Source organism: Chrysemys picta, chromosome 22 (assembly GCF_011386835.1).
Source record: "Chrysemys picta bellii isolate R12L10 chromosome 22, ASM1138683v2, whole genome shotgun sequence".
Taxonomy (NCBI): domain Eukaryota; kingdom Metazoa; phylum Chordata; order Testudines; family Emydidae; genus Chrysemys; species Chrysemys picta.
This window is the reverse complement of record NC_088812.1, coordinates 7,674,327-7,700,584: the sequence shown is the minus strand read 5'-3', so window position 1 is coordinate 7,700,584 and position 26,258 is coordinate 7,674,327. Positions and strand designations below refer to the sequence as shown.

General features: G+C 58.7%; 2 protein-coding genes across 5 annotated transcripts in view; both read left to right on the top strand.

Moving 5' to 3' along the window:
* LOC101943218 (adhesion G protein-coupled receptor E5) overlaps nucleotides 1–26,258 on the top strand; it is a 76,077-nt gene that overhangs the window by 40,167 nt on the left and 9,652 nt on the right. The window lies entirely within an intron of this gene.
* The window catches only part of LOC122172613 (adhesion G protein-coupled receptor E5-like), a 78,753-nt gene continuing 55,979 nt past the window's right edge, over nucleotides 3,485–26,258 (top strand). The window contains exons 1-4 of the mRNA XM_065576164.1: nucleotides 3,485–3,575; nucleotides 15,425–15,481; nucleotides 16,757–16,894; nucleotides 17,606–17,761. Coding sequence (XP_065432236.1) covers nucleotides 3,545–3,575; nucleotides 15,425–15,481; nucleotides 16,757–16,894; nucleotides 17,606–17,761 — 382 coding nt within the window. The 5' untranslated portion in view covers nucleotides 3,485–3,544. The remainder of the gene's footprint in view (nucleotides 3,576–15,424; nucleotides 15,482–16,756; nucleotides 16,895–17,605; nucleotides 17,762–26,258) is intronic.

The following is a 26,258-nucleotide window of genomic DNA, read 5'->3' as shown; positions in this document are numbered from 1 at the left end:
AGGAGGTTTGGGGTGCAGGACCTGGGCTGGGGATTAGGGTGCAGGAGGGGTGCAGTGTGCGGGCTCTGGGATAGAGTTTGGGTGCTGGGTGCAGGCTCCAGGCTGGGGCAGGGGGTGGGTGTGCAGGAGGGGGCGAGGTGCAGGCTCTGGGATGGAGTTGGGGGTGGGAGGCGGTGCAAAGGGAGGGGGTGCAGGCTTTGGGAGGGAGTTTGAGGGCAGGAGGGGGTGTGTGGGAAGGAGGAGGGAGTTTGGGGATAGTAGGGGGTGCAGGAGTGAGGGCGGTGGGTCTGAGGATGAGGGGTTCATGATGCAGGAGGGGGCTCAGGGCTGGGGCAGAAGATTAGGGTGTGGGGGGATGAGGGCTCAAGGCTGGGGCAGAGGATTAGGGTGCGGGGGGCTGCGGATGAGGGGTTTGGGGTGTTGGAGAGGCTCAGGGCTAGGGTGGAAGGGCAGGGTAAGGGCAGCCTGTCTTGCCATTAGTGGATGGGGAGCACTAGGACCCGGGGGCAGCAGACAGCAGTTGCTGCTGGCTCTGGCAGTACAAGCAGGCACGGGAGAGGTAGGCGGGAGGGAGGGGGACGCACGGGGGGGGTGGCAGGTGGAGGCCAGGGACCCATCCAACCCTCCCCCTGCTCCCTGACTGACCCCCAGGATTCCCCTTACCATGCCCATGTCCACATGTAGGCAAAACACGCTGCAGGCAGCAGCGGGGGAGCAGGGGATGGCTCTGGCTGCTGGAGGCCAATGGGAGCGGCTCAATCAGGCCCAGCCACCCAATCAGTAGCCGCACTCTGCATGGAAGGGAGGGAGGGAGGGAGGGAGGGGAAGGGAAAAATCCCGGACCTTTTAACCTTGTTACCAATTCCTCCCGGACGGCCATTTAGAGACACAAAAGGCGGACATGTCCGGGGAAATACGGACGGATGGTAACCCTAACATATAATATCTACTTAGTATTAATCCTTGGTGATTATTTCCCATTAGCCCTGGCTGTTGCAGGCCCCACGGAGGCACCGACATGGTTCAGGCTGATGTTGTCATGCTTTCTCTCACTTGCTCCCTCTGTCTCATTCTCTCGCTCTGGGTGCAACTTCCTCAGCCGGTGCCGGCCTTATAAATGCTGCTATTTCCAGCCTGCCCCGCTTGTGCCCCGCCTCCCCCCACCGCGGCACCCATTGGCTCTATAAGAAAGAGGAACTGGCCTTGGCCACTGTGGGGGTACGTGGGTTTGAGGGAACAGGTTGTACTTCTAGGTTAAGTACAACTGTATAAACACACAATGCCACAAATGCAATTGTGTGACTGCAACCGTGCAAGCATGCTGTAGCTACAGCTGTGCAAACACAATCTGCTGCAAGTACAACCGGACAACTGTCAAGGTCTAGTGCAACCACCACGTAACTACAACCTTGCAGGCACAATCAGCTGCAAGTGCAACTAGAACCAGGGAAGTACACTACAGAACAACTACAATTGGGTAAGGACGGCAAGGCAAGCGCACAGTGCAGCAAGTACAATGGTGCAGCTGTACAAAGGCTACATTACACATGCAACAGCTCAACTACAACTGTACAAAAGCACAATGCTCCAAGTGTAATGGTACAATGGTGCAGGTAAACCCGTACAAGCACACAATTCTCCCGGTGTAACTGTGCAACTACCACTGTGCACCACGACACTGCAAGGAAAATTGCACAGCTGTGCAAGTGCACTATACTACACGTGCAACCATGCGAGGACCATGCTCTGCAAATGCAATGGTGTAACTGCAAGCATGCAAGCACCTTTATGCTGCAAGTGGAATTGTACAACAACCTGGAAAGCTCACAAGAATAATGACAGCCGTGCAAGCACACCCCACTGAAAGTGCAAGTGTGCAAACACAATATGCTACCAGTGCAACCACACTAGGCTCCAAGGGCACTGTGCAACTATAGATGTGCAAGCACAATACACTGCAACTGCGTAATCCCATTGCTTTGCAGTAGACGCGTTCGTGTCCAGTCCTTGTGCCCTGGCTGTGACTCTCTCAGCTGACCTATAAACAACACGCAGGCTGGTATCCACACAGCAGCCTTTTCCACCTGCCTCCTCCTTGCTGCCGGAGTTTGTCCCAGTGCATTCTGGGAAACTCTGGGCTGCCATTGAGAATTACTTGCTAGTTACCGGGATCTGAACTGGCCCCATTTGAGTCTGTCAGGGATGCACTCTGGTCCCCCCCGTATGTTGAAACTGTCACAGCTGCCTGTAGTGATAAGGACTCAAAATACAGAGAAATCATAACTAACCCCCGGCCCATGTAGTACAGATCTTCCCCCAGATACAGCAAACACTAAATGTACAGCACTGGCTGGTTTTGGCCTCTCGGCCTGGGCTGTCTACTGCTGCGTTGGTTGTTCACACACTATGGAAGTGCGGGGTGGGGACTCGGCGACCAGTTTATTTAATAAAACAAACTCTTCCCTTCCATCCACACAGAGGAGCAGACAGGGCTGGAGCCATCCCTGCATCTCGCTGGGGGATAAGGGAGCAGGACAATGGGCTGATCAAAGGGATGATTTGCAGTGGGGTCTAGAGGTCAGAGCAGAGGAGCTAGGAGTCAGGACTCCTGGGTTCTGTTATGACCCCATTCTCCTTCCAGAGCTGGGAATAGAACCCAGGAGTCCTGACACCCAGCAGACCCTCCCCCCCCACCTTCCCAACCCAGCAGACCCCCTATGTCATTTGCACCAGAAACGTAGAAGATGCTGGATAAAATTAGACCCTGCTCCGGGAGCAGTGGTAACATGGGGTGGAGATAAGCTTGGGGCTGGGGCCGGGCTGGTACGGACCCTGCTGGGTCAGTCCTGGGGTCATCTCAGGGGATGCGTCCAGGGGTAGGGGTGTCTCTGGTCCAAAGAAGGGTCCCCTGGGCCTGGGGAGTTTAGAACAGTGTCTGTGATGTGTCAGATTGGATGGGAGCCCAGCACCTTAGTCTCCAATGCAGATATCCCCATATACACCGGACCCCTCCCTCCCAGCCAACCTCCCTCAATCCACCACACTCCCCTCTATCCACTCATCCACCCCACCCTGCCTTTCCCACCTTCCTCCAGCCACAGTCCCTCCCCCCTCTCCATCAATCTATCCAGCCCTCAACCCCCCTCAACCATCCAGCCCCCTGCGCCATCCCGTCTTCAGGTGTTCCCCAGGCACCTCTGCCCCTGGTCTCCCCCAGTGCTAACCCCAGGAAGGGGGGCTCCTTCTGCCCCCCACTCTGCACCTCAAGACTTGGGCAGACACCCGCTGTAGCAGCCCCTGGGGCACCCTTTTCTGACACCCCCACGGCTCCCCCTCCCCCGAGGTCTCCCCCTCCCATTTCCCCACACACAGCCCTCCCCTCCCCTTCCCTCCCCCGATCCCGCTCTCCTCCCCCCCAGGCTCTGGCCCCAGCCTTCCTGGGCGGGGCCACTCACCCCCCATATAACAGGCCCTGCACTTGGGGGCGCTGCCCTCTGGCTGCAGCTCGGTGCACACCGCTTGCTGGATTCCTGCACCCCGCAGCATGGACCCGGCTCGCCACCTGCTGCCCCTCGGTGAGCCCCCGATCCTGGCCCCCTGTCCGGCTCCACCATGTGCTCGGCCCGGGCTCCTGCTTCCCGGGCGCGTTGCTGAGCTCGGTTCCCCGGGTGTAAATCAGGGGAAGTGACTCTGGTGTTGCTCCGCCGTGGCTGCTGGCGGGCTCCGGCCCCCGGTAGAGCTGGGATCCCCGCGGGCTGGGCTCCGAGTCCAGGGGCCAGAGCGGAGCTGGGGCCCGTGGGGGATGGGCCCGATTCTGTCACCACTTACTGTGGTGTAAATCCCGGCGGGGGGGTCCGGTTGGTGAATTTTGCTGGGGAGTGACGCTCATTCACACCCGCTGCCTTTACAGCGCTGTGACCGAGTGAGGGCAGGATCGGGCCCAGCCAGTGCCGGCAGGGGCTGCTTCTCCCCTTCCCCTGCTGGAAATCTGGAGCAACTGGGCCCGATTCTGCTCCCACACGTTTTCCCTTGTGTGACTCCAGTGGAGTGACTCCTGGATCCCGTGCTGGTGTGAATGGGACCAGGACACTTGTGTCTGGCAGGGCAGGGATCTGCTGGGCTGTCCAGGGCAATAGAGGATTGTGCTCTATGTCCGGCTGGGCTGGGCTCGTCTCTGACTCCCTGGGGAGCAGCGTGTTACTGGGGGGAGGGTCACGTTGTCTGTAGCCGGGTGGTCACCCGCTCCTGCCCTGAAGGGCTTGAAATCAGCCCTGAACGAGGGCTCCAGCTCTGAAGCTGGGCTGATTGGGAAAGCAGCCACACCGTAGCTGGCTAATACTAATAAGCAGTCTCCCTCTCGCTGAGGAGGGAGCTGGATGGAGCTGCCTGAGTGCTAAAGGGGACTGGAGTGAAGCAGGGCTGGGGAAAGGCCAGAGGGGCTGGTGAGCTCCAGGCTGGCAACTCCCCAGGCTGCAGGGCCTTGTCCAAGGCCCCATAGAGGCTCTGGGTTCCAGAGAGAGGCAGCAGGTCCAGACCCAACCTTGCCTATGATGAGTGGCGGGCACTGCAGTCTGCCCCAGGGCGCAGGGGCGAGTTGGTGACTGGCAGTAGCCTAAGACTGAGGTGAGGTGGGGATAGTGGGTGGGGGCTCTCTGGGGAGGGGAGACCCTGAGAGAAAGGGGTTACTGCCAAGGGGCAGCACCCCAGATAATGGGGCACCGGAGTCCAGGGAGGGACATGGGGGCCCAGTGGCAGTGGGACACCGGCCTGCAGAGGGTGGTCCAAGGCTGGAAAATGAGCTAATTCCCAGGACTCCAGCAGGAGGTGCCGCAGGAGTGAGTCCTGCACCTTTACCTTGTCCCATCCTGGCTCGTACTCCAGAGAGAGATGAGCCTTCTTTAACAGACAAGTCAGGTGGCTCCTGGCAAGATAGTTCTGGTGCTGGGAAGTGAACCCAGGAATCCTGGCTTCTAACCCACCAGACCCCACTCCCCTCTCACTGTTGAGAATAGAACCCAGGTGTCCTGACAACCAGCCCCCCCAGCTCTAACTACTAGACCCTGTTCCCTCAGGCTACAGAAGCAGTGTTTATAAACTGATTTCCTGGGATTTGTAAACTGTGCTGTCTGGGGTGTATCAGCTGGACTTTACACCAGGGATGGAGAGGTGCAGGGACCAGGTTTGAAAGCCTTTTGGGGACCCTTTTGGGGTGATCAGGCCTTGCATTTCTCCCAGGGGAGAATTGTTGGGTATGAGGCCCTATCAGAGTGGGGGAGGAGGGTGCTGGTGTTGTCTGTGGGCTGCCCCTCCGAACCCTCAGGCAAGTCCTGAGTGGTTAATGACAGTGCGGAAGGCTGGATGCAATTGCCTGCAGGTGTCCCAACGTTGGGTTCCTTGCGGTCTCGTAGCCCTGTGGGGGGTGTCACATTTCTGAGCTCCACTCTGCCATCCAGAGGGTTAGAAACTTGCTTTTAATTTGAGCCCAGACCTTCACAATCGCAGGAGTCCAGAAGCTGGGGCTTTAAGAAAAGCAACAATTGCCACGAGGCCGGTGGTAAAATCACAAGTGTCGACAGCGCCGTGACGCCCTTTGTCTCCTGTATCGGGACCCGGAGCTTTGGGAGAAATGGCTGCCTGGGGGTCGGGGTGGGGATTGGTTATATCTCCGGGGGCTGTGGGTTGGGGGGGGGGCGCTTCGTATCTTGTGTGTGGGGGGGAGTTGGCGGATGAGTTAACCTGGCAGGGGGGGTGGGGGGGGAGGTGAGCACTGTTTTGCTGGGTGATGCGTTGCACGGCTGATTTTGAAATCAAAAGCAAAAGCAAAAGCTGGGTGATGAGTTGTGGGGAAATGATGAGAGGTCTGGGAAAATGACGGGTCTCCTAACCTCCCTGCCCCTCCCCCCGCCAAACTCCCTTGTCTTGTGCCAGGGCTGGCACCTGGGCAGAGTGAGCATGAGCCAGCGTGTGGGGGGGTAAATTCTCCCAGGTCACCATGGCAGCAGCGCAGGCACCGCCCCCGCTTGGTGCTGGTGGAAGTGATGACACAAGGGGCAGATCAGTGGTGGATCGGGCCCACCTGGGGGGATCAGGCCCCCGTTGTGAGATGCGGGGGCTGGGCAGAAAGGCAGATACAGTATCGGGGGGGGGGGGGCAGTTCTCCGGATCTCCGTGGGGTTACTCAGTAGCAGCGAGATGCTGAGGCGATAGCGATTCCTGGAAACTACCCAGGGCAGAGGAAAGCACAGGGGGGCAGAGCCCTGCTGGTGTGAATCGGCCTCCTTCCATTGAGCTCAATAGGGCTAGGCCGGTTTACACCCGCTGGGGCCTTGCCCAGAACGTCAGGGGTTGATTCCAAGAAGAGGGGTGGAAGTGTCCGCTTTGAGAGGGGATTGGTGTCGGGTGGGGGAGAGCCAGGACTCCTGGGTTCTATCCCCAGCTCAGGGAGGGCAGTGTGGTATAGTGGTTAGAGCAGGGGGGCTAGGAGCCAGGACTCCTGGGTTCTAGCCCCCAGGTCTGAGAGGGCAGTGTGGTGTAGTGGTTAGAGCAGGGCTCCCCGCACAGGGCTGTGGTTTGAAGCAGCAGGAAGACTGGGCTCCTGAGAGGTCCAGGGGGCAGGGGAAGTGCTGTGAGTTTCCTGCCTCTTTCGAGGAGCAGGGACTTTCCAAAGGCACCTGCGTGGGGGGAGGGGGGCGCTGCATCAGCTGCTGCCGCCCCCGCCTAGGCCGGGTGCATGTAGGGGGCTCTCAGCATCTGCTCGGCTGGTAATGCCGGGCCGGGGAGTCGCTGCTCGGTGTACAGCTGGGAATGTGGGACCAGTGGGGCTGGGGGAAGTTGTTGCCTCCCATGGGCCAGCAGTCCCATGAGGGAGGGGCAGGGGATTGTCCGCGGGGTGTTCCCTGGGCAGGATGACACGGGGCTTTTGCTCTACGTCACCGCCCAGCTCAGGGGTTCCCGCCCTGACCTCCTGAGAGTGGTGGGGCTGCCCCAGAGCTCCCGTGTCCCGGGCAAACAGCACCTCGCTGGGCACTTTGCCAGCCTGTGAGCTGCACGTGTGTGGGCTGGTGGGTGGAGGAGTGAGGTCACTGGGGCACAAGGCTCCCGTCTCAATAACCGCTGAGCACCAGGCACTGACCCTGCTGTGAACGTTTCTCCTGGTGACTAATGGGGCCGGTCAGGAAGCAAATCACACAGGCCAAAGCTCCCAGGTCGCTGTCGCTCTGACTCCAATCCGCCCCCGGCGTCTCCGCTTGGCCCCATTCCCTTGGAGCCCTCGCTCCCGGCCCCCGTCTCCTCTGCCCCCAGCCCGGGATATTTTCTGCCTCCAGCTGCCTTCTTTATTTCAGGGACCTGAGTATTAATAGGAGACCGGGGTGGATTTGGTTAGCCGGCATCTCGCTCTGCCCACGTGTCCAGCGCCCGGCATTCTGCTCGGTGGGAAAGAAACCGTGGGCAGGGGAAAGTCTCCATTGTTGTTGGTGGGAGCCCAGCTCTCAAAAATCTGGCCCGATCCTCTTCTTATTGCCCCTCTACATAAATCCAGAGTCACTCCAATTATGCCAGTGGATTCACATTGTTCTACTAACCAGTGTCTGGTTTGGCTATCACACTCTTTTTACTTAGATTACAGAAACTCAGACACCCCACCCAAGATTGGAGGCCCCCGTTGTCATGGGTGCTGCACAGATCCCGCCCAAGATCTAGGGGTCCCAAATGTGGTGGGTGCTGCACAGACACCTAGGAGAGACAGCCCCTCCCTTGAAGAGCTCACAATCTACATTGATAATGTGTGGGAGGGGAAAGTGAGGAATAGAGGGGGAAAGTGACTTGCCCAAGGTCACCCAAAAAGCCAGTGGCAGAGGTGGGACTAGAACCTAGGTGTCCTGACTCCTAGTCTTGTGGCCGAGCTGCTAGGCGGTGCTGCCTCCAGCCAGCATTATGCCCTGATGTTACTAGTTACTCTAGATTCCCTGTGGTGTAGCCGAGATCAGAGTCTGGCCCCCTAAAGTGGAATGGCTCCTCCCTATGTTCCCAGGGTTACAAATGAGACAATGGGGTCAGGTCCCCAGCAGATGTAAAGTGACCCCACTGACTCCAATGGAGTGGTGCTGATTGACCCCATTGACCCGGTTGCGCTACGGCTGCCGGACCCCAGCTGGGCTCTGGCCTGGTGCTGCGCGGATGCAGATCTTAACCTTTCCCGGGGACACCTGCCGTCTAGTGGGATTCAAAGGCTGCCTTTCAGCTCCCCCTCCCCCAGCCCCCCAGCCAAATGTCCTGGTTTTACAACCGCAGTGTCCCAGTTCACGGATGTTTTTTCCTCTCCGCTGTTGCTGAGGGACAGATCCACACAAACCCTGAGGAGACTGACAGGCGGGCTGGGTTTCTGACAAGACCTCTGAATAAGGAACAGGCTGGGGCCGGAGGGCGGGGAGGGGCCGTGAAACGGGCAGGATGCAAAGTGCCGGCAAAGGCACCAAGAGGCAGATTTGTAAAAGGTTTCGGGGCCAAATTCCCCAGCGGCCCAGACACCCCCGGCCCCCCACCCCCGTGCTTGGATCTCATTGGCCAATCCAGCTCTAAGGGCTTGTCTTCCCTAGTGAGTTAACAGGAGACACAGCTCCCCCAAACTCAACCCCAGTCCACACACTAACACCTAGTGGTTAGAGCAGAGGGGGCTGGGAGTCAGGACTTCTAGGTTCTGTCCCCAGCTCTGGAGGGGAATGGGGTCTAGCAGTTTAGTACAGGGTGGGTCTGGGAGTCTGGACTCCTGTGTAACCCCAGCTTTGACACCCCTACTGGGTGACCTGCCTGCTCATCTGGGCCTCAGTTTCCCCACGCGTGAAATGGGGATAATGATTTTGTTGCTCCTTGAGTGGAGAGCCGGGCAAGGCTCCCTGGAGAATGGCTGGAGACCTGGAAATGTCTGGCAGGGGCACCCAGGATGGGCGGGGGGGGGGGGGGCGGGAATCCCCATCTCTGCCCACTGGGAAACCAGGCCGCCTGCTTGGCTCACCTGTCTGTCTTGCAGCTCTGGTCCATCCGTCTGTCTGTCTAACCTCTCCTGTGTAGCGGCTGGACCAGCGTTTCTCAAATGCGGCTGCCATGGCCGGATGCTGCCACCAGTGGATTTTTTTACGGCCACGGCAGCCTCCAATGTGGAGACTGGGGGGGCAAAGCAGCGGCCCCTCCCTGCAGTGCCCAGCTGAACAGCTGTTACCGAGGGCAGCGAGATGCTCCGGGCAGCACCTCTGGAGACACGTGGGGATGGCGTATGTGTGTGCGGCGCTGGAGGCTGGTGAGTTCCTGACCCACCTTCCCCAGGGCGGGGACAGAGACGGGTTTGTCAGAACGGCCACCAGCAGGAGTTGGTGGCCACACTCTGAGGTGAGAGTGCTGAGCACACTCTGGGCTAGAGGCCCCGCCCAGTATAGGGCCCCCCACCCCCATTAGGCTGGGCGCTGCACAGACCTGGCCTGAAATTCAGGTCCCCCATTGTTCCGACACACAGGGGGCTCTGAGTCCCTTTAAAAATATGCCTGCCCTAAAGAGCGCGCAGTCTAACTAGACATGGGGAGGAAAGGGAAACTGAGGCACAGAGCGGGGCCATGACTTGCCCAAGGTCACCCAGCAGGCCAGTGACAGAGTCGGGGAATGGAGCCCTGGCGTCCTGACTTCCCGCCCTGAACCCCACCCCACGCTGCCCTGCTAGCGCCGTTCTTCCCAGTGCCCTGTCGGGCCAAGCTCCCGCCCTGCTCCCCTCCCCAGTGTAGAGCCATACAGGAATTTCCTGACCTAGCCCAGCTCGTAAAGTGATTGCTGACAAAGACAATGGTGATGGCTCCAGAGAGCCCAGTCCCCTCCTCCCCCAGCTCCGTGTGACACGGGGCCAAAGTGCAGGGCGAAGAGAGGAATTCATGAGGGTTAGAGGCCTGCAGCTGGCTCTGGAAAGGCCCTGGCTGTCTGGAGGTGCGGGGGGCGCTGTGAGCGAGGGGGGCTCTGGCTGAACCACGGGCAAAGCGGCACCATGTTGTGACTGGACCCAGATCCAGTCACTTGTTGGAGCCCTGGGCAAAGTCTGAACCAGTCTGATCCCTTGCCTGGCCCCTGGGTGTCCTCGCACACCCAGGCACTAGCACCAGGGTCCCTCGCATCAATTCCCAGCCCCTGGGTGTCCTCGCACACCTGGGCACTAGCACCAGGGTCCCTCACGCCAATTTCTGGCCTCTGGGTGTCCTCGCATATCTAGGCACTAGCACCAGGGTCCCTTGCACCAATCCCCAGCCCCTGGGTGTCCTCGCCCACCTGGGCACTAGCACCAGGGGTCCCTCACAACAGCTGCCGCAGGGCCAGGCTCCCTAGTGGGACAGGCTCTGTGCTCAGCACTTGTATCTGGGATGACCTCAGCGAGCCTTGTTAGCAACCTGCCCCACTGCAGCCCCTAACGGCTCAGGGCTTTCGACAGCGCTTGAGTCCTGCCCTTCAGAGAAGTGTGGGGAAGTAGCCAGCAGATAAGTGGCCTTGTGAAAAGGGAATCGATAAAACTCCTAGTTACCACCCGGATGTTTTCACAACAGAGCAGGCCTTGGCGCTTCCCCCAGAGCCCACAGTCTCGCTCCGTGGGAGTCCGTGGGGCCAGCCCCCGAGCTGGGGTGACAGCCTCGCTCCATTGGCATAGCAAACTACTGCCCCCTCCTTTCTCCCTCCCCCCACCTCCCATCCCTCTGGTTCAGCCCTGGGTGTTGGGTCTCTAGGTGCCGTCTGTCTTTGGCCTTTCTACTGAGACTGTGTCAGGTCACTTCCTCTCGTGCATTAGGTGTATTATGGTAGCAGCTATAGACCCCCGACTGAGATGGGGGGGCCCATGCGCCGGGTGCTGCACAGACCCTGCCCGCGCTCAGGGCCCTGCAGTGCCAGGCACGACACAGACAGCTCTGGCCCTAAGAGCTAGACAAAGGAAGGCCCTTAGGGCAGATTTTTTTTGTGAAATCAATGGGAGTTAGACACCTCACTACCTTTACAAATCAGAGCCTTATCCCTGTTTTACAAATGGGGAAACCAAGGCACGGCGGGTGGCAGTGACCTGTCCAGGGATTCTGCGGACGAACCAGAGAACTGAGGGCTGATCTCCAGAGCCCCAGCCTAGCGCCTTAATCCCCAAACCACCCTGCTGCTCTGTGTCTTTCCCCTTGTGCAAAACGGATAACAGCGTCCTCTGTATCGGGGCTCTCAACGTTTCCAGACCCCTGTGCCCCTTCCAGGAGTCTGATTTGTCTTGCGTACCCTGTTTCACTTCACTTAAAAACTGCTTGCTTACAAAATCAGACAGAAAAGTGTCACAGCCACACTACTCCGGACAAATTGCTGAGTGTCTCATTTTCACCGTATCATTATAAAATAAATCAGTTGGAATATAAATATTGTCCTTCCAGTTCAGTGTAGAGTACATAGAGCAGTATCAACAAGTCATTGTCTGTATGAAATCTTAGTTTGTACTGACTTCCTAGTGCTTTTTCTGTCGCCTGTTGTAAAACTAGGCAAATATCTAGATGAGTTGATGTACCCTTGGCAGACCTGTGCGTACCCCCGGGGGTACCTGTACCCCTGGCTGAGAACCACTGCTCTGTAAGACACGGGAGGTGACTGTCCCGCCCTGCTCGGCACTGGCGAGGCCTCAGCTGGCATTCTGTGTCCAGTTCTGGGCGCTGCGCTTTCGGGAAGATGTGGACACGTTGGAGAGAGGCCAGAGGAGAGCCACAAACGTGAACAGAGGTTTAGAAAACCAGACCAGTGCAGAAAGGTTAAAACATGGGGCATGTTTAATCTTGAGCAAAGACGACTGAGTGAGGACCTGAGAACCTCAAATACGCTGAGGGCTGTTACAAAGAGGCCAGAGATGTTCAGGGAAGGGCCTTCCTACCTGTACGTTTGCCGTGGTGGTGTAGCCCTGTCGGCCCTAGGATTTCAGACACAAGGGGGAGGGGTAATTTCTTTTATTGTACAAACTTCTGTTGGTGGAAGAGGGTTACTCCAGATTTACACCCCACGTGGGATAGGAGAACTAAGAGCTTCTGTCCAGGTGGCGGTAACTGGGCCTGGTTTACAATGGGGTGACTCCTGGGGGCAATGAGAGGAGACTCTGTCCCCCTGCCCCACCCCGGGCTGATAGTGCAAAGCACCAGGGGTCCCTTGGGGGTGAAAGATCTGGTCTGTGTGCTGCTCCCACTGCTCCTGCCCCCGTACCCCCCAGGCACCCCAGGAGTTAGCGTGGCATCTCCTGTAGCCAGGCTGTGGGTCAGATCCCTCCCTGAGGTGACTTCGTGCAGGCCTGCAGCTGGATATGGGCGCGTCTCCTGGCCTCTGGTTCTCTGCCCCTCACCCCACTCCTCTCTCGTTCACCTGCCTGCTCCCCTCTGCTCGGTGCTGGCCCAATCCTGCCCCCAGCCCGCTCCCAAACTTCCCATGCTCAGATCCCCCCGTCCTGAACAGCCAGGGGTGTCTCTGCTGTGGCTGCCGAGGGGCAGGATCGGGGCTGTTTGGGGGGGCGGAGGGAGGGGCCCTGGCTAGCTGTGCACTGTCTCTTTAAGGCCTCCTGACACCCCCCCCCCATTAATGTTCCTTTTCATCCCTTCTGCCCCCTGGGAAAATGTTCTTGGCCATTGGGAGGCAGCTGCTGGTCAAGGCCTGGAGGGGCCAGATGGGACAAAGGGACAGTTCTGTGCGCCCGCCTCCGGCTGAAACATGAGCCTGAGACATTCCCGGGGGTGTGTGTGTGTGTGTGTGTGACATGGCTCATCGCCCCCCTCCCCCCAATGGGACCTTAAAACGTCAGGGGAGCCGGGGTGTGTCTGTGGTGGTGGCAGACCTGGAAGGGGGGCGCTGTATCATACCTGGGAGCACAGGAGATGGGATGAGTCCCCATCGGGTCGGGGGTGTGTGAGTGTGCTAGATCCAGGGTAGATGTATTGGCTCCAGAGAGCTGAGGGGTGGGAGGCTTGTCAGACCCAGGAGGGGGCAGTTCGGACCCAGAGAGCAGGGGAGACAAGTTGGACCCGGGGGTAGGTGGGAGTCCGGCGGTCTGGGGGGCCATGTGGGAACCAGAGAGCAGGGGGGCCAGTTTGGGGGTTCAGGTGGGAATCCTGGGTCAAGGGGGGAGGTTGGATGCAGGGGTCAAGGGGGTTCAGGTGGGAGTCCGGAGTCAAGGGGGGGAGGTTGGATGCAGGGGTCGAGGGGGGGCCAGGTGGGAATCCAGGGGGCGGAGGAGTTTGGGTCTCTCGAGTGCCTGCGTCAGCTCTTGGACGAGGTTGCTCCATGATTCACGGCTTCCCGGCGCGGTGGGAGGGGACGGCGCTCACTGGCAGTGGTCACTGCCCGGCCGTTGCCATCTGAGGGGGCAGCCTGGGGGTGGCGCGATATCCTGGCTCCTGCCGGCTACGCAGGACTCCAGGGGCAGCAGCCGCAAGCCCTGGTTAAAGTGCTGGAGTATTATTATTGCAGTCCTGGGCTGACCCAGCAGGGGGCGACTCTAGCGCTGTCACCGCCCCAAGCACGGCAGGCAGGCAGCCTTCGGCAGCACGCCTGCAGGAGGTCCCCGGTCCCCCGGCTTACCCGCCGCCGAATCCACGGGACCGGTGGACCTCCCGCAGGTTTGCCGCCGAAGGCAGCCTGACTGCCGCCCTCGCAGGGACCGATAGGGCGTCCCCCGCGGCTTGCCGCCCCAGGCACGCGCTTGGAGTGCTGGTCCCTGGAGCCACCGCTGGACCCAGCAGGGGGCGCTGTGGGGAGCGGGGCGGGAGCTCTGGCTGTGGGATCCTCGGGGAGGGAGGACTGATTCCCTGCTAAGAGGGTTGAACTGAGACTCTGATGGGGGGGGGGCATGGGGGATTCTGGCCACGTCCCTCGGGGGGCAGAGAGGGCCGGGCCCCACAATCACGTCTCTCTGGGCAGAGTCACGGCAGCTCTTCGCCGGCGGGAGGGTTTGAAGGATTCTCCCTCCATTCCAGCCTGGCTGGTGTTTTGAGCAGCCAGGAGGGTCCTGGGGGCTCCTTGTCCCTGCATCTGATGCTGCAGCAGGCTGCCGATATGTGTGAACGTACGTGTCTGTACCTCTGTGCCCGTGCATGAGTGTGCGGCACACGTGTGTGCCTGTGCGTGGGTGTGGGTGCACCGGTATGTACATCTGTACTTGTTCACAGATGTGAGCACACATCTGCATGTTTGTGTGCATGACGGAGTGTGTGTGCATGTGAATACCAGCATGTGCGGTGCGTGTGCCTGGCGTGTGGGTAATTATCCTGCTAAGGCACTATGGGGATCCTCGGGACATGGGCTCGGGGGGTGGCAGGTTAGCACGGGGTGGGGGGTGCAGAGCCCTTCTGATTGGAGTGGGGCTCAGGGTTGCACCCAGCAGGAGGAGGGCTGCTCATGGTGCACTGGCATTGGGCAGTGCTCAGATCCCTCTAGCTCTCTGGGGGTGGGCAACTGGGGGCGCTCCTAGCACAGAAACTCCTGTTCCACCCGCTCCCTGGCTGAATCCCAACTGAGGGACCAGACCCAGCCCAGCATGGACGCTGGGGCTGTGGCCTTGGCATGGGGCTGTGGCGCCCCCTAGTGGCTGAGGCTGTGCAGTGCCGCTCTGTGGACACAGGTTCGATGGGGGCGGGGGGGAAGGTGTTGGGGGCACGTGTCTGGGGCGATGGCATTCTATGGGGCACCTAAAAATTCCAGTTTTGTTGCTCCCAGGTCCCAGCAGGGGGCAGGGCCGGTTGAGGGGAGACAGCCCCACACAGCCCTGCTGCTGGAGCGCTCCTCGCTATGCCCGGCAGATAGTGTCACCTCCCAGTTACTGTGGGCCGGGGGGCAGCGCTTGGGAGAGTGGGTCTCTGGGGAGGTTCATGGGGCAGCTCTGGGCAGAGGGGGTGGGGGGCACTGGGCAGTGGGCGGAGGGGGCCCTGGGTGGCACCTTAAAGTTAAAAGTGGTGGGGTTTCCCTGCCCCCCGTGGCACTTAAGAGCTTCTGGGCAGCAGGGCTACCCTGCAGCTCCCGGACGCCTCCAGACAGCGGGGCCCCCGGAACTCCAAGCTGGAGGGGAGATCACCAAGCTCCTGCACTTAGGGGCACCCTAAGTATAAATCCAGCCCTGACAATGGGGGCTTCTGGTCTTTGTTGCTAATACACACAATAGAAGACCCAGTTGCCCTGGCCAAAAGTCCGGTTCCCAACTGGAACCAGTTAAATATATGAACGGGGATCCCAGCTGGGGCTGATTTCCCGGAGCACCAGATTTCTGCATTTTTAATTCCACCATCGGCAGGGCCCTGACTGGCCATTGGCCCAGAATTGGCAGGACGGGGGCGGCTGGGGGTGTGTGCTGCTGAGTGGCAGTTATCATCTGCCCATGGTGCCTTACCCTGTCTCTGCCTTCCAGGGCTCTGCATCGCCCTGTGCCTGGGGGGTACCGTGGCCCAGAATAAAAGCACACAAGGTAAGGCTGACTCCTCCTGGCTAACCTTCCCCAGCGCTCCCGGCTGCCCAGGGTCTCCGGCCTCCGCCCCCTCCGGTCCCTTTCTCTTGTGGGAGGAGAGCAGAGTCAGGGGTCTGGTGAGCTGGGAGCAGCCCCTTGGCGTGGGCGTCTTGGGGTGGGTTTATAGAGCACGGTGGGTGCGTGCAGGGGAGAGGAGAAGGCCCCTGTGTAGCCCTCCCCTTCCCTTCCCAGCCCCATGGCCAGCAGAGAATAGACACTGGGGCCCAGGGCTCTACACTGGGGGTGGATTGAGGGGCAGATCCTCTTTGTAGCCAAGGGCCGTGTTATTGACCAGCCCGAATCAAACCCCTGATGGCTCAGAGATTAGAAGTGGTATTTGTAGGTGCCCCCCCCCCCGACTCTAAAATCAGGCTGAACTGAAACCTGGGACCCACGTGCCCAGCTGGGGGCATTTGGGATCCGGACTCTGCTCCCCGAGCCCAGCTCTGCTGCGAATCCCAAAATGGGATTTGGGCAAATTCCCATTGACCCACTGGGGTCCCCCAGTGCTGCACCCACCCTGCTCAGTCTGCTCCCATCCCAAGCCCTGCAGCCGGCTAAGCTGCACTGGGATCCTTCCCCTCACGCTGGCCAGAGGGACGGATCCCAGCGGAGCCCCAGACACCGGGCAGCTAAAGGATCCAGGAGCCCCCGTAGGCAGGTCACAATCTGGGTCATGGGAGGCAGCTCAGGATCCAAACTAGCCTCGCGCCCGACTCCGCTCTCCGTCAATCCAGAGCAGAGCCGGGCAGGAATTTCCCAAGGAACCATTTCTTGCAAGAAAATGCCGATTCGGTTCAGAGGAATGTTTGGTTTTACTCGGGGGGCGGAGGGGGGAGGGGAATGAAATAATTTTCAAAATGAACAATTCCCGTTTTCCGGTTGGAAGCGAGGTTTCGGTTTGAAATTGACGCTAACGAGACTAACAATGACAGCAACAAAAAGGAGAAAAATCGGGTGAGATGGAAAACGTTTCACTTGAATCAATGCCCGGCTCCGGCGGCTCTGCCTGTCTGTGCCGGGGGCTCCCCGGGGAGCCAAGGCCCCTGTGCAGCCGAGGGCAGCTTGTTGCCAGGCAGTGGATGGCGTCGGAGCTGTTTGCCAGGCGCCCAGGGACAAGAATCAGCGAATGGGGCGAGTGAAAGGAGTCGATCCCAGTGTGTGTGTGTGTCGCGGGGGGTGGGGGGGAGCCGCTCTGCACTGGCTGACCCTGCCCAGCTGTTCCCACCCCTGCAGGTACCACTGGGGACTGCAACAGCCATGTGCTATGCCCAGCAAACGCCAAGTGTGTGAACAACACCCACTGCACCTGCCTGGACGGATACCAGTCACATGGGAATCGCTTCTTCACCGACCCAACGGAGATCTGTGACGGTAACGGGGCTCCCACGTTGTCCGGGGGGGCTGGGACAGAGCAGGGCATTAAGGGCCGGAGCAGCCAACTCCACTGACTGCAGGGCCTGTTGGGGGGGCTCAGCCCAGCTGGGGAATGAGGGGGGGGCAGCAGCACGGGTGAGCGCCGCTCTCCTGGGGATCGAACCGGGGCCTCCAGAGTGAGCAGCAGGAGCGGCTGCAGCAGGAGCCAGGAGCGTTGGGCTCTGTGGATTGGGCACAGGGTGGGGGGGCCCATCACACTGACCCGTCTGAACCCCAGCCTGGGCCCTAGTCAGCCCCTGGGTGTCCTGGGGCAGAGGGGCCCCACGGGAGCAGAATGGGGCAGCCCTGGATATACTTCCCAGCCCGCAGGGATCCAAGGAGGGAGGGGGCAGAGGAGAGGCAGCCTGTCACCCCCCCAACACACAGAAAGCCTGGAGCCCCAGAGGGAGTCTCCCCCGCTCCCATCACATGGGGGACCTGGGTGTTTGTGGGGCCGAATCCCCCCTCCCGCATACCTGGCTCGGGGGGGCTGTTTCCAACATTCCAGCAGCAGAAATGGGTAACTGAGGATCAGGCCCTTAATCACTAACCGCTCAGCGCCCCGGTCGCCTGGGTCCCGTCACCCAGCTCAGTGTGTGGGGCTGGGGGCGTAATGCAGGGAACATCTCCCTGCCAGGGCTGTACAGAGCATCCCCTCTTGCATTACAGATATTAATGAGTGTCTGGGGCCGAGCCAGCCAGACTGTGGACCCAAAGCAAACTGCGCCAACGTGGCTGGGAGTTACTACTGCACCTGCAGCGATGGCTACGAGCTCAGCTCTGGGAAAGCCAACTTCACGAACGCGAGTGAGAACACCTGCCAGGGTGAGCTCTCCCCTGGCCCCGACCTGCTGAGACCCCCCCACTCCCCGCACACACAAATGCTCGTTCCAGGCCTGGCGCTGCACCGGGGCTGCTGCCGGCTTTGGCAGTGGCCCAAGAAAATCAGCGAGGCTGTAATGAGACGTGACCCTTGCCTGCTCCCTGTGCCCGGCGCTTGGACAGGGAATAAACACTTGGGGCTAGAAACAGACCCATGGAGCAAACACCTTGTGCTGCAGAGATGTGCTGGGGCTCAGGGCTCTACACTGAGGGCTGGAGTGAGGGGCAGATCCCCTTTGTAGCCAAGGGCCGTGTCATTGACCAGCCCGAATCAAACCCCTGATGGCTCAGACATTAGAAGTGGTATTTGTAGGTGCCCCCCTCTAAAATCAGGCTGAACTGAAACCTGGGACCCACGTGCCCAGCTGGGGGGCATTTGGGATCCGGACTCCTAGCCGGCCATTCCCATGGAAACCGCCCTTTACACCCCTGTTTGGGGGGCACAGAGCACCAGGCTCGTCGAACTGGGAGAACTCAGGAGCCCATTGGTTCAAACGCTTCCCCTGGCAGAGACCTCGCCCAGCCGTTCCTGCGCCCAGCCCCCAGCCGCGTGGGATAACCCCAGCCAGTGTCCTGGGGCGGGTCTAGGCACAAGAAGAAATCAGCGCCGCAGGTATCTCAGCCAGCGTCCCGGGGATTGTCCGGGGATAGCTGGTATCGGGAGCCATGCAGAGAATCCCTAGGGCTTGTCCCCGGGGGAATTGATGGCGATCGCTGTTCTCTTTGGAAGTGCACTTATTATTCCAGACCAGAGTGTCCGGATGGGGAGCAATTCCACAGGAGCTGTTCCCGTCAATTTCCCCATGGACTTAAACCCCTAGAGACACCCAATGTCAGAGCTCCCTGCAACTCGGAGCGAGTTTGGAAGCCTCTGGACACCCGTGTGCCCGAGGGAGGGGAGAGCTCTGGCCGCACCACCGAGAAACCAGCGCATGGCGCCCTTTCTCCAGCAGACAGAGCGTCTGAGCTGGGGAAAGCGCTTTGGAGCAGCGGCTGTGCTGTGGCTGGATGTGTGTACAGCGCCTGGCACCACAGGGCCCCGGCTGCGGCGCTATCCACTATAAACATCCCAATCGCACCAGGACTGGACGGATAAGGACGCTGGAAGCTCCGTTCCCATCCCGCATGGACTCTTGGAAGCCTTCGGGGGTGGAACCCGATTGTACGTCGTTTCCGGAATAAAGCAGGTTCTGGAAACGCGGAGCCGCCTTGGTGCTTTCAGGAGAACCCGCGAGTGTCGCAGGGTCGAGGGGCGGAGGAGGCAGCACTTGGCAGGATGCAGCCGGTCGGTTCTTACAGGGCTCAGTCTGCCCCGGGAGCAGCTCAGCCTCTGAAGAGGCAAAACCGGGTGCCAGCCAGGCTGAGACACAAGTCACGCTGGCACTTGCACAGCACAGACGGGATCAGAGCTGGGGCCCATCTAGCCTGGTATCCCGGCTCCAACGGGCCAGAGCCAGATGCTGCAGAGGACGGTGGAAGAGCCCTGCAGTGGCAGCCGGGGGATAATCTGCCCTCACTTCCTGGTCTCTAATACTCAGCTGGGCTGAAGCCCCACAGCAGGAGGTTTTCTCTCTCTTCCCAAACGTTTGTGCCCTTTAACTATGATCACTCTGGCTGTTCTCATCATCCGTAGGAATGTCCAGTCGCTCCTTGAAACTTGCTAAATTCTTGGCCTCAGGGACTCCTGTGGTGGGGAGTTCCACAGGCTAATCGCATGTTGCGTGAAACAGCCTTTCCTTGGCTCAGTTTCGAATGTTCCCCTCTTCTCACTTCCCTGACTGGCCCTTGCTCTCGTGCTATGAGGTGGGGAGAACAGAAGCTCCCCATCTCCCTTCTCTATCCCTGTCAGTCATTTATAGACTCTTAACACGTCCCCTCTTACGTTCACTCTACGGTGCCAATCCCAGTCTTTTCAATCTCTCTCCCTAGAGGGTCATGGCAAAGGCATGATGTTTCTGGCTTGTCTGCAGTGTTGCTAACGTGTGGCGTTGCCTTAAAGCCCCACCTCCCGGAATCACGTGATTCCACTTTTGGCTAAAATCAAAATTAGGGCCCGGCCCACATGGTGGAGGAAAAACTGACAAATGTTACGCTGGGGTGACCGACAGCTCCCAAACCAGAGTCAAACAAAACGAAGCCAAAATGTTTTAAAAATCACAAGATTTTTTTTTTTAAATCCAATCTCATGACTTTTTTGCAGCCTGGCTCAGGTTTTGGGACTTTTATTGATTGGTTGGCGTTGGCGATGCTGTTAATGCACGGCCACTGAGCTTACCCAGGATCTCTGACACTAACCCACATGCGTGGATGGGGAAACTAACCAGGTTGCCCTGAGGTCTCGCTCTTTCTCTGCGCCACACCCGGGCAAAGTGTCTGTTCTGACTCCCAGCCTGTCTTACAAAATGGAAACTGAGCCTGGGGACTGAAGGTCGCCATGTCTCTTGCCATGGTCCTTAATTCCACCGAGGCAGGAGCGTAGGGCATTAGGGACGTCATTAGAAGCTGCAACATCCCCCCAAACCTGCCGCTGCAATCAGAGCCCAAGATGCTCTTTCGTAGCAGAGCTTTGAGGTGGGGGCAGGTCAGGTCTTTGCAAAGCAAACTGGGCTGAGACGGAGCCAAGGACTCTGTGTTGGATCAACCTTTAATACAGCTTGGGCTCAACAAGCCCATTAGTTTCTGGAACCCCATTAACCGAACCCTCAGCAGCTGCTAAGGAGCCAGCATCACAAAAAAAACAGTTGGGTCATCAGCAGGAATCAAACCCAGAACCTGTCTGCTGAAAGAACACAGCTCAGCTGCTGGAGCTAAGGGAGTAACTCCTTTAGCTTGTTGTTGTAGCAGGCTGTTATCTTCTTACGGGAACCAGCCACTAGAGCAGGACAAACTTGCTCTCTCCTTGTTCCGTTGCTCAGCAGCCTTCGCTAGAGGCTGGCACATACAAGTCCCCTCACAGGCATGACATAGGCCTGTTGCCTTCCAAGAGGTTTAACAATGGAGCAAAAGCTGAGTTTCCTGCTAAAGGAAAAAGGGATTTTTTCCAGCCCTGATGCACTCCCGGCCGTGAGCCAGGAGATACAAAGCTCCTCTCAGTGAGGGGGAGCAGAGGGTAAAAGCTGCATGGTGAGGCAGGGGAGACACATTCTTGGCCTTCTAGAGAGGAAAACAAGCTGAAAGAGCCAGGTCTAGTGGGTTGGGTGTGAGATTGGAACTGAGGAGACTTGGGTTCTAGTCCCAGCTCTGTTACTACTGGGTGTCCTTGGGCAATTCCTGCCTCAGTTTTCTCTCCCACCTCTTCTTTATTTAGACTAGAAGCTCTTTATGGCAGTGTGTGTGCAGCGCTCTGGGTGCTGCCTTTATGCAAATAATGACCCAGGGGAAGGGTCATAGCGGGAAATAGCAAAACGCTGTCACGGGAAAGAGGGAGAAGGGGAGTCTGAGACAGAGCTGCTGGAACACGGCCCAAGGGAAGGACCCGTGAGCGCTCTTGACTCGCCCCGCTGATTGACTTGTTTGCTGACGTCCAGGTGAAGGGGATTTTACCCACAAGGATTTCTGTGAGAAGCAAAAATATCTGGGAGAGCTTAGCTTTCTTCTGTGGCCCTGCCCCTACTTCCTCAGGAAGGGTCGTCACCCATCTGTCCCCAGGGATGGTGACTGATAGGCACTGCTGATCTGAACGCCAGGGGGAGGCAGCAGAACAGCTCTGCATGCTGATCCAAACCTGCTCGTTCACTGTGCCCGACCCTTCGACTGTTTGGGTGGATAAATGTCTGTGATTTTATTGGCAAACTGTTGGCTCCGAAAACTTGACACTGATGTTGTACAATTGGTGGCCTGAGTCCCATGGTCTTTCTCTGCTTCCTGATTGGACGGCTGAAATGTTGGGTTAATAAGCAGGCGAATATCGAATTCCAGCACTCGTTCCTGGCTGGGATTTCCGGGAGAATTGGTCATGGCCATTTCCGCAGCGGCTCAACCGCTTCCCCCAACCGCGGGAATGACAGATGATGCACCCGTCCCCCATGCATCGCCACCAACTCAGTGCTGCCGTATGTGAAATGGTCACAAAGCGGGGACCAGAGCCCCAGTAGTGTCAATTGGTGCAGCACCACTCACTTCAAGGGGTTTTCGTCCCAGCTCTGCTTCTCCAGCTCTCAGTGCCCCAGACAGGACTGCAGGCTCCTCAGGGGCTGGCCGGAACGAGTGCGTCTCTGCACGTACAAGCCGGGTCCCTAGGTAGAAAACCCCACTCCCTGCATGGGGTGAGTGACCCCACTGCACCATGGAGCCCCGACATCCCCCGTGTATCCCCCCTTGCCCGGCAGCTGGCACTACCCGCATTGGCAGCTTGGCAGGTGCACGGCCCTCCAGCGTTTGGCTAGATCGCGGCAGGGCTCTCTGTGCCCAGGCAGGGCAGGGCCCGTCTGTCAGATCAGACTCTCCACAGCGGTGAAAGGCCCCAGGAGGCAGCGAGGGCAGTGAAGTCTCCTCCGTTTGGGGCCGGATTGGTGAACCGCTGGGTGGCGACTCCGGCTGGGGCTATGCTGGGGGTCAGGCTGGGCGGTTTTCTTCCAGCTTCAGTTTCCACAGGCCAGATCGGCAGCGAGTGTCGAGCTGGCGTCATCCGTCCGAGGGCTCGGTGGATTTGCCCCGAGGGGCCCCTGGGCCTGGGGGTCACAGCAGGGTCCGGGAATGGACGTTGTCGGGCCGCTGCTCACTGCGCAGTGTTAGGAGTAGGGGATCCCCTGGATCCAGCTGGATTCCAAACAACCCGTTTACCAGCCGTGCGGGCCTGGCCGCATGTGGGGTCTGCGGGCTTCTGCCATCGACCCCCATGAGCACCACCAGAGAGCAAAGAAACTAGTTTAAAGTGACATCACCCAATTGCCGTGAACTCCCCTGGCGCAGCCCACCCACCTTCTCCTAGTGCCTTCATGGGAGGGGCGGGGATGGGTGTATCCTGAACAGGGAGGGGACCCATCGGGCTGGGATCTGTAATGCTGAGCGTAGCGCCCCTTTCTGGTGACTAGCTCCAGTTCAGCGCCCCCTTTCTTCTCTCCATTCATTAATGATCTGGAGGATGGCGTGGACTGCACCTTCAGCATGTTTGTAGATGCCACTAAACTAGGAGGCGTGGTAGATACACTAGAGGGTAGGGATCGGATACAGAGGGACCTAGATAATTAGAGGATTGGGCCAAAAGAAATCTGATGAGGTTCAACACGGACAAGTCCTGGACTTAGGATGGAGAATCTCATGCACTGCTACAGACTAGGGTCCGAATGGCTAGGCAGCAGTTCTGCAAGAAAAGGACCTAGGGGGTTACAGTGGACGAGAAGCTGGATATGAGTCAACAGTGTGCTCTTGTTGCCAAGAAGGCCAAGGGCATTTTGGGCTGTATAAATTGGGGCATTACCAGCAGATTGATGGACGTGATCATGCCCCTCTATTCAGCATTGGTGAGGCCTCATCTGGAGTACAGTTGTCCAGTTTTGGGCCCCACACTACAAGAAGGATGTGGAAAAATTGGAAAGAGTCCACAGAGGGCAACAAAAATGATTAGGGGGCTGGAGCACATGACTTATGAGGAGAGGCTGAGGGAACTGGGATTGTTTAGTCTGCAGAAGAGAAGAATGAGGGGGGATTTGATACCTGCTTTCAACTACCTGAAAGGGGGTTCCAAAGAGGATGGATCTAGACTGTTCTCAGTGGTACCTGATGACAGAACAAGGAGCAATGGTCTCAAGTTGCAGTGGGGGAGGTTTAGGTTGGATATTAGGAAACACTATTTCACTAGGAGGGTGGTGAAGCACTGGAATGGGTTACCTAGGGAGGTGGTGGAATCTCCTTCCTTAGAGGTTTTTAAGGCCCAGCTTGATAAAGCCCTGGCTGGGATGATTTAGTTGGGGATTGGTCCTGCTTTGAGCAGGGGGTTGGACTAGAACCTCTTGAGGTCCCTTCCAACCCTGATATTCTATGATTCTATGATTGCAGCTCCTGGCGTTACGGCTGCCCCAGGTCTCGGCCGTCCGGCCAGGTCACGCTGTGATCCTCATTCTCGGGGGGGTCTTTCAGAGTCAGACCCCTCTTTCCTATCCCTGCTAGCGAAACCCTTCCTCTGGGGCTCCTAGCCCCCCTTGCCTCAGGCCCCCACCACTGGGCCCAGCCCTCGGGCTGTATAGAAGCCCCACCTGTCCCCTCCCAGGCGAGCTTCCTTCTAGCTAGCACCCTGCACGCAGCCTAAGTCACTTCCCCTTTGCAGCTTAACAGGCTGATCGGGCCTCCCGCCTTAACCCTGCTCTGTCAGGGCTGGTGCGGGGAGGGGATCGCAGGGTCCTGGTCTGGAAAATGTTGGGCCCCCGATCTGGGGGGTGGGGGGAGGGGTTGCACCGCAGGGATTGGGGCCCTGCAAATATGAGGGAAGAAAGGAGAATAGAATGGGGGGGGGTTAGATGGAGCAGACAGACTGACCGACAGACCACGCTCCCTGCAATTGGAGGGGGGTGCCTCTATGGTCATTCGCCCCCCCAGTGCACCCCCAGCTGTGCTGTGTGTGACACCCCCCACCTCCGCTTTCCCCTCTCAGACATCAACGAGTGCAACAAGACCCCAGATATCTGCGGCCCCAATGCCACGTGTATCAACACCTACAGGAGCTACTGGTGTGAGTGCCAGGCCGGCTACGTCCCCTCCAACGGGAACACGACCCTGTGCCAAGGTGGGTCCTGCCGCGGGGAGCATGGAGGAGGCAGCTGGGGGGCTGGGCAGGGTCTGGGGTTACACAGGCAGAGGTCTTGCCTGAGGGGGAAGTGAGCTGGGAACTGGTCTGGGACGGTGCCAGCCCCCCTGCCCCCCATGGACGGGGTCCCTCTGGGTCTCAACTCTGGGTGGGGGAGCTCAGCTTCCAGGCCCTCTCCTCCCCCCAGCCCAACCTCTCTGTCTACTGGGGTGTTTCCGGATGTCTCAGAGCCACAGCCACCAGCGTGCCCAGGTCTGGCTCTGGGAGCAGAGCAGGGGCCAGGCTGGGGAGGGGGTGAGCAGGGCTGCCAGGGGCTGGGCGTCTCCCCCCCCCCCCCCCCCCCCCCCCGCCACCACCAACTCAGTGCTTCTGTAACCCTTCTGCCTGTCTGAGTTGGCAGCAAGAAGGGCCGAGTTCAGTATCTAGGGGTTCCGTTTCAATAACGCAATGCAAAACCAGCTCAATCCCCCACCCAGTGACCTGGGACAATTACATACCACCCCCCGGGCGCCTAAGAGGCAATACTTCCCCTCTCGCAAGCACAGAGTCTGAGTGTAGCAAAATCCTTTTAATAAAGGAGGGAAACAATGCGGCACTATGTTGCGGAAACACCACAAACAGGATTCATAACACAAACCATGAGCAAAAATCCACACCCCTCCCCCAAGTAAGTTTGGCAGGGTCTTTTCCCCTCAGGGTCTTAAGTCCAGCAACCCAAGAAATCACCCAAAGTCCCAAAAGTCTCTGTCCTTGGTTTGTACAGCCCGAGTTCAAAAGTTTTTCTGCAGAGTTTCACCTCCCAGCGGGGAGAGGGGGCAGCACAGCAGTGTTAAGGGGCACCTTACATGGTCTGAGGCCGACTGCTCCCGCCTCTCCATAGGATTCTGCTGCAGCCTTTACCCTGAGCCAATCTACCAGCCACTCCTCCCGCAAGCCACTCCAGTTCTCCCACAAACATATTTTCAGGCTCCCCCCCATATCACTCAGTGATTTCAGCTCTCAATAAGTTTAGTTCTTCTGCGAGTGATTGTTCACGTCCATTACACATTAGGTGTGCGCGCGTCGCGTGCATGGACGTCAGAAACTTTTCCCCTCAGTGACTCCCGTCGGGCCGGTAGGGGTCCCCCCCGCCAGAGCGGTGCCCCGCTCTAGCATATATATACACCTGCCAGCCCGACCCTCCCTCAGTTCCTTCTTACCGTCCCTGACAGCCTTGGAGCAACGCTTATCTCTCGCCTGAGAGTGTCCCTTAGCGTTAGTAGTATCAGTGTTAATAGGCTTGTGCCACGTGCGGCAAGCCTCTGCCGATTAGCGATCCCCACTACTCGTGTCTCCGTTGCCTGGGGGAATCGCACCAGAAAGAGCTCTGCAAGATCTGTAAGGCCTTCAAGCCCAGGACTAAGAGAGAGAGACTTTCGGCTTAAGCAGCTACTTATGGAGGCTGCATTACAGCCCTCCACTTCAACTCATCCGGCCACGGCACCGTCAGCCTGGGTGCGGAGTGCCCCAGCATCGGTTCGTGATCCTGCACCGGTGGGGCACCCTAAGTTGATTGCGAGCCCCTCTGTCATAAAATAGTTTAATTGTCCTTGATTCATATAATCAGGGTAACAACACTTTATTCTTCCTGCCCCAATAAGAGAGAAACTGGGGATTCCACAGCAGCCAAAGTGACCATTTGGGCTCATGCCAGGCGGG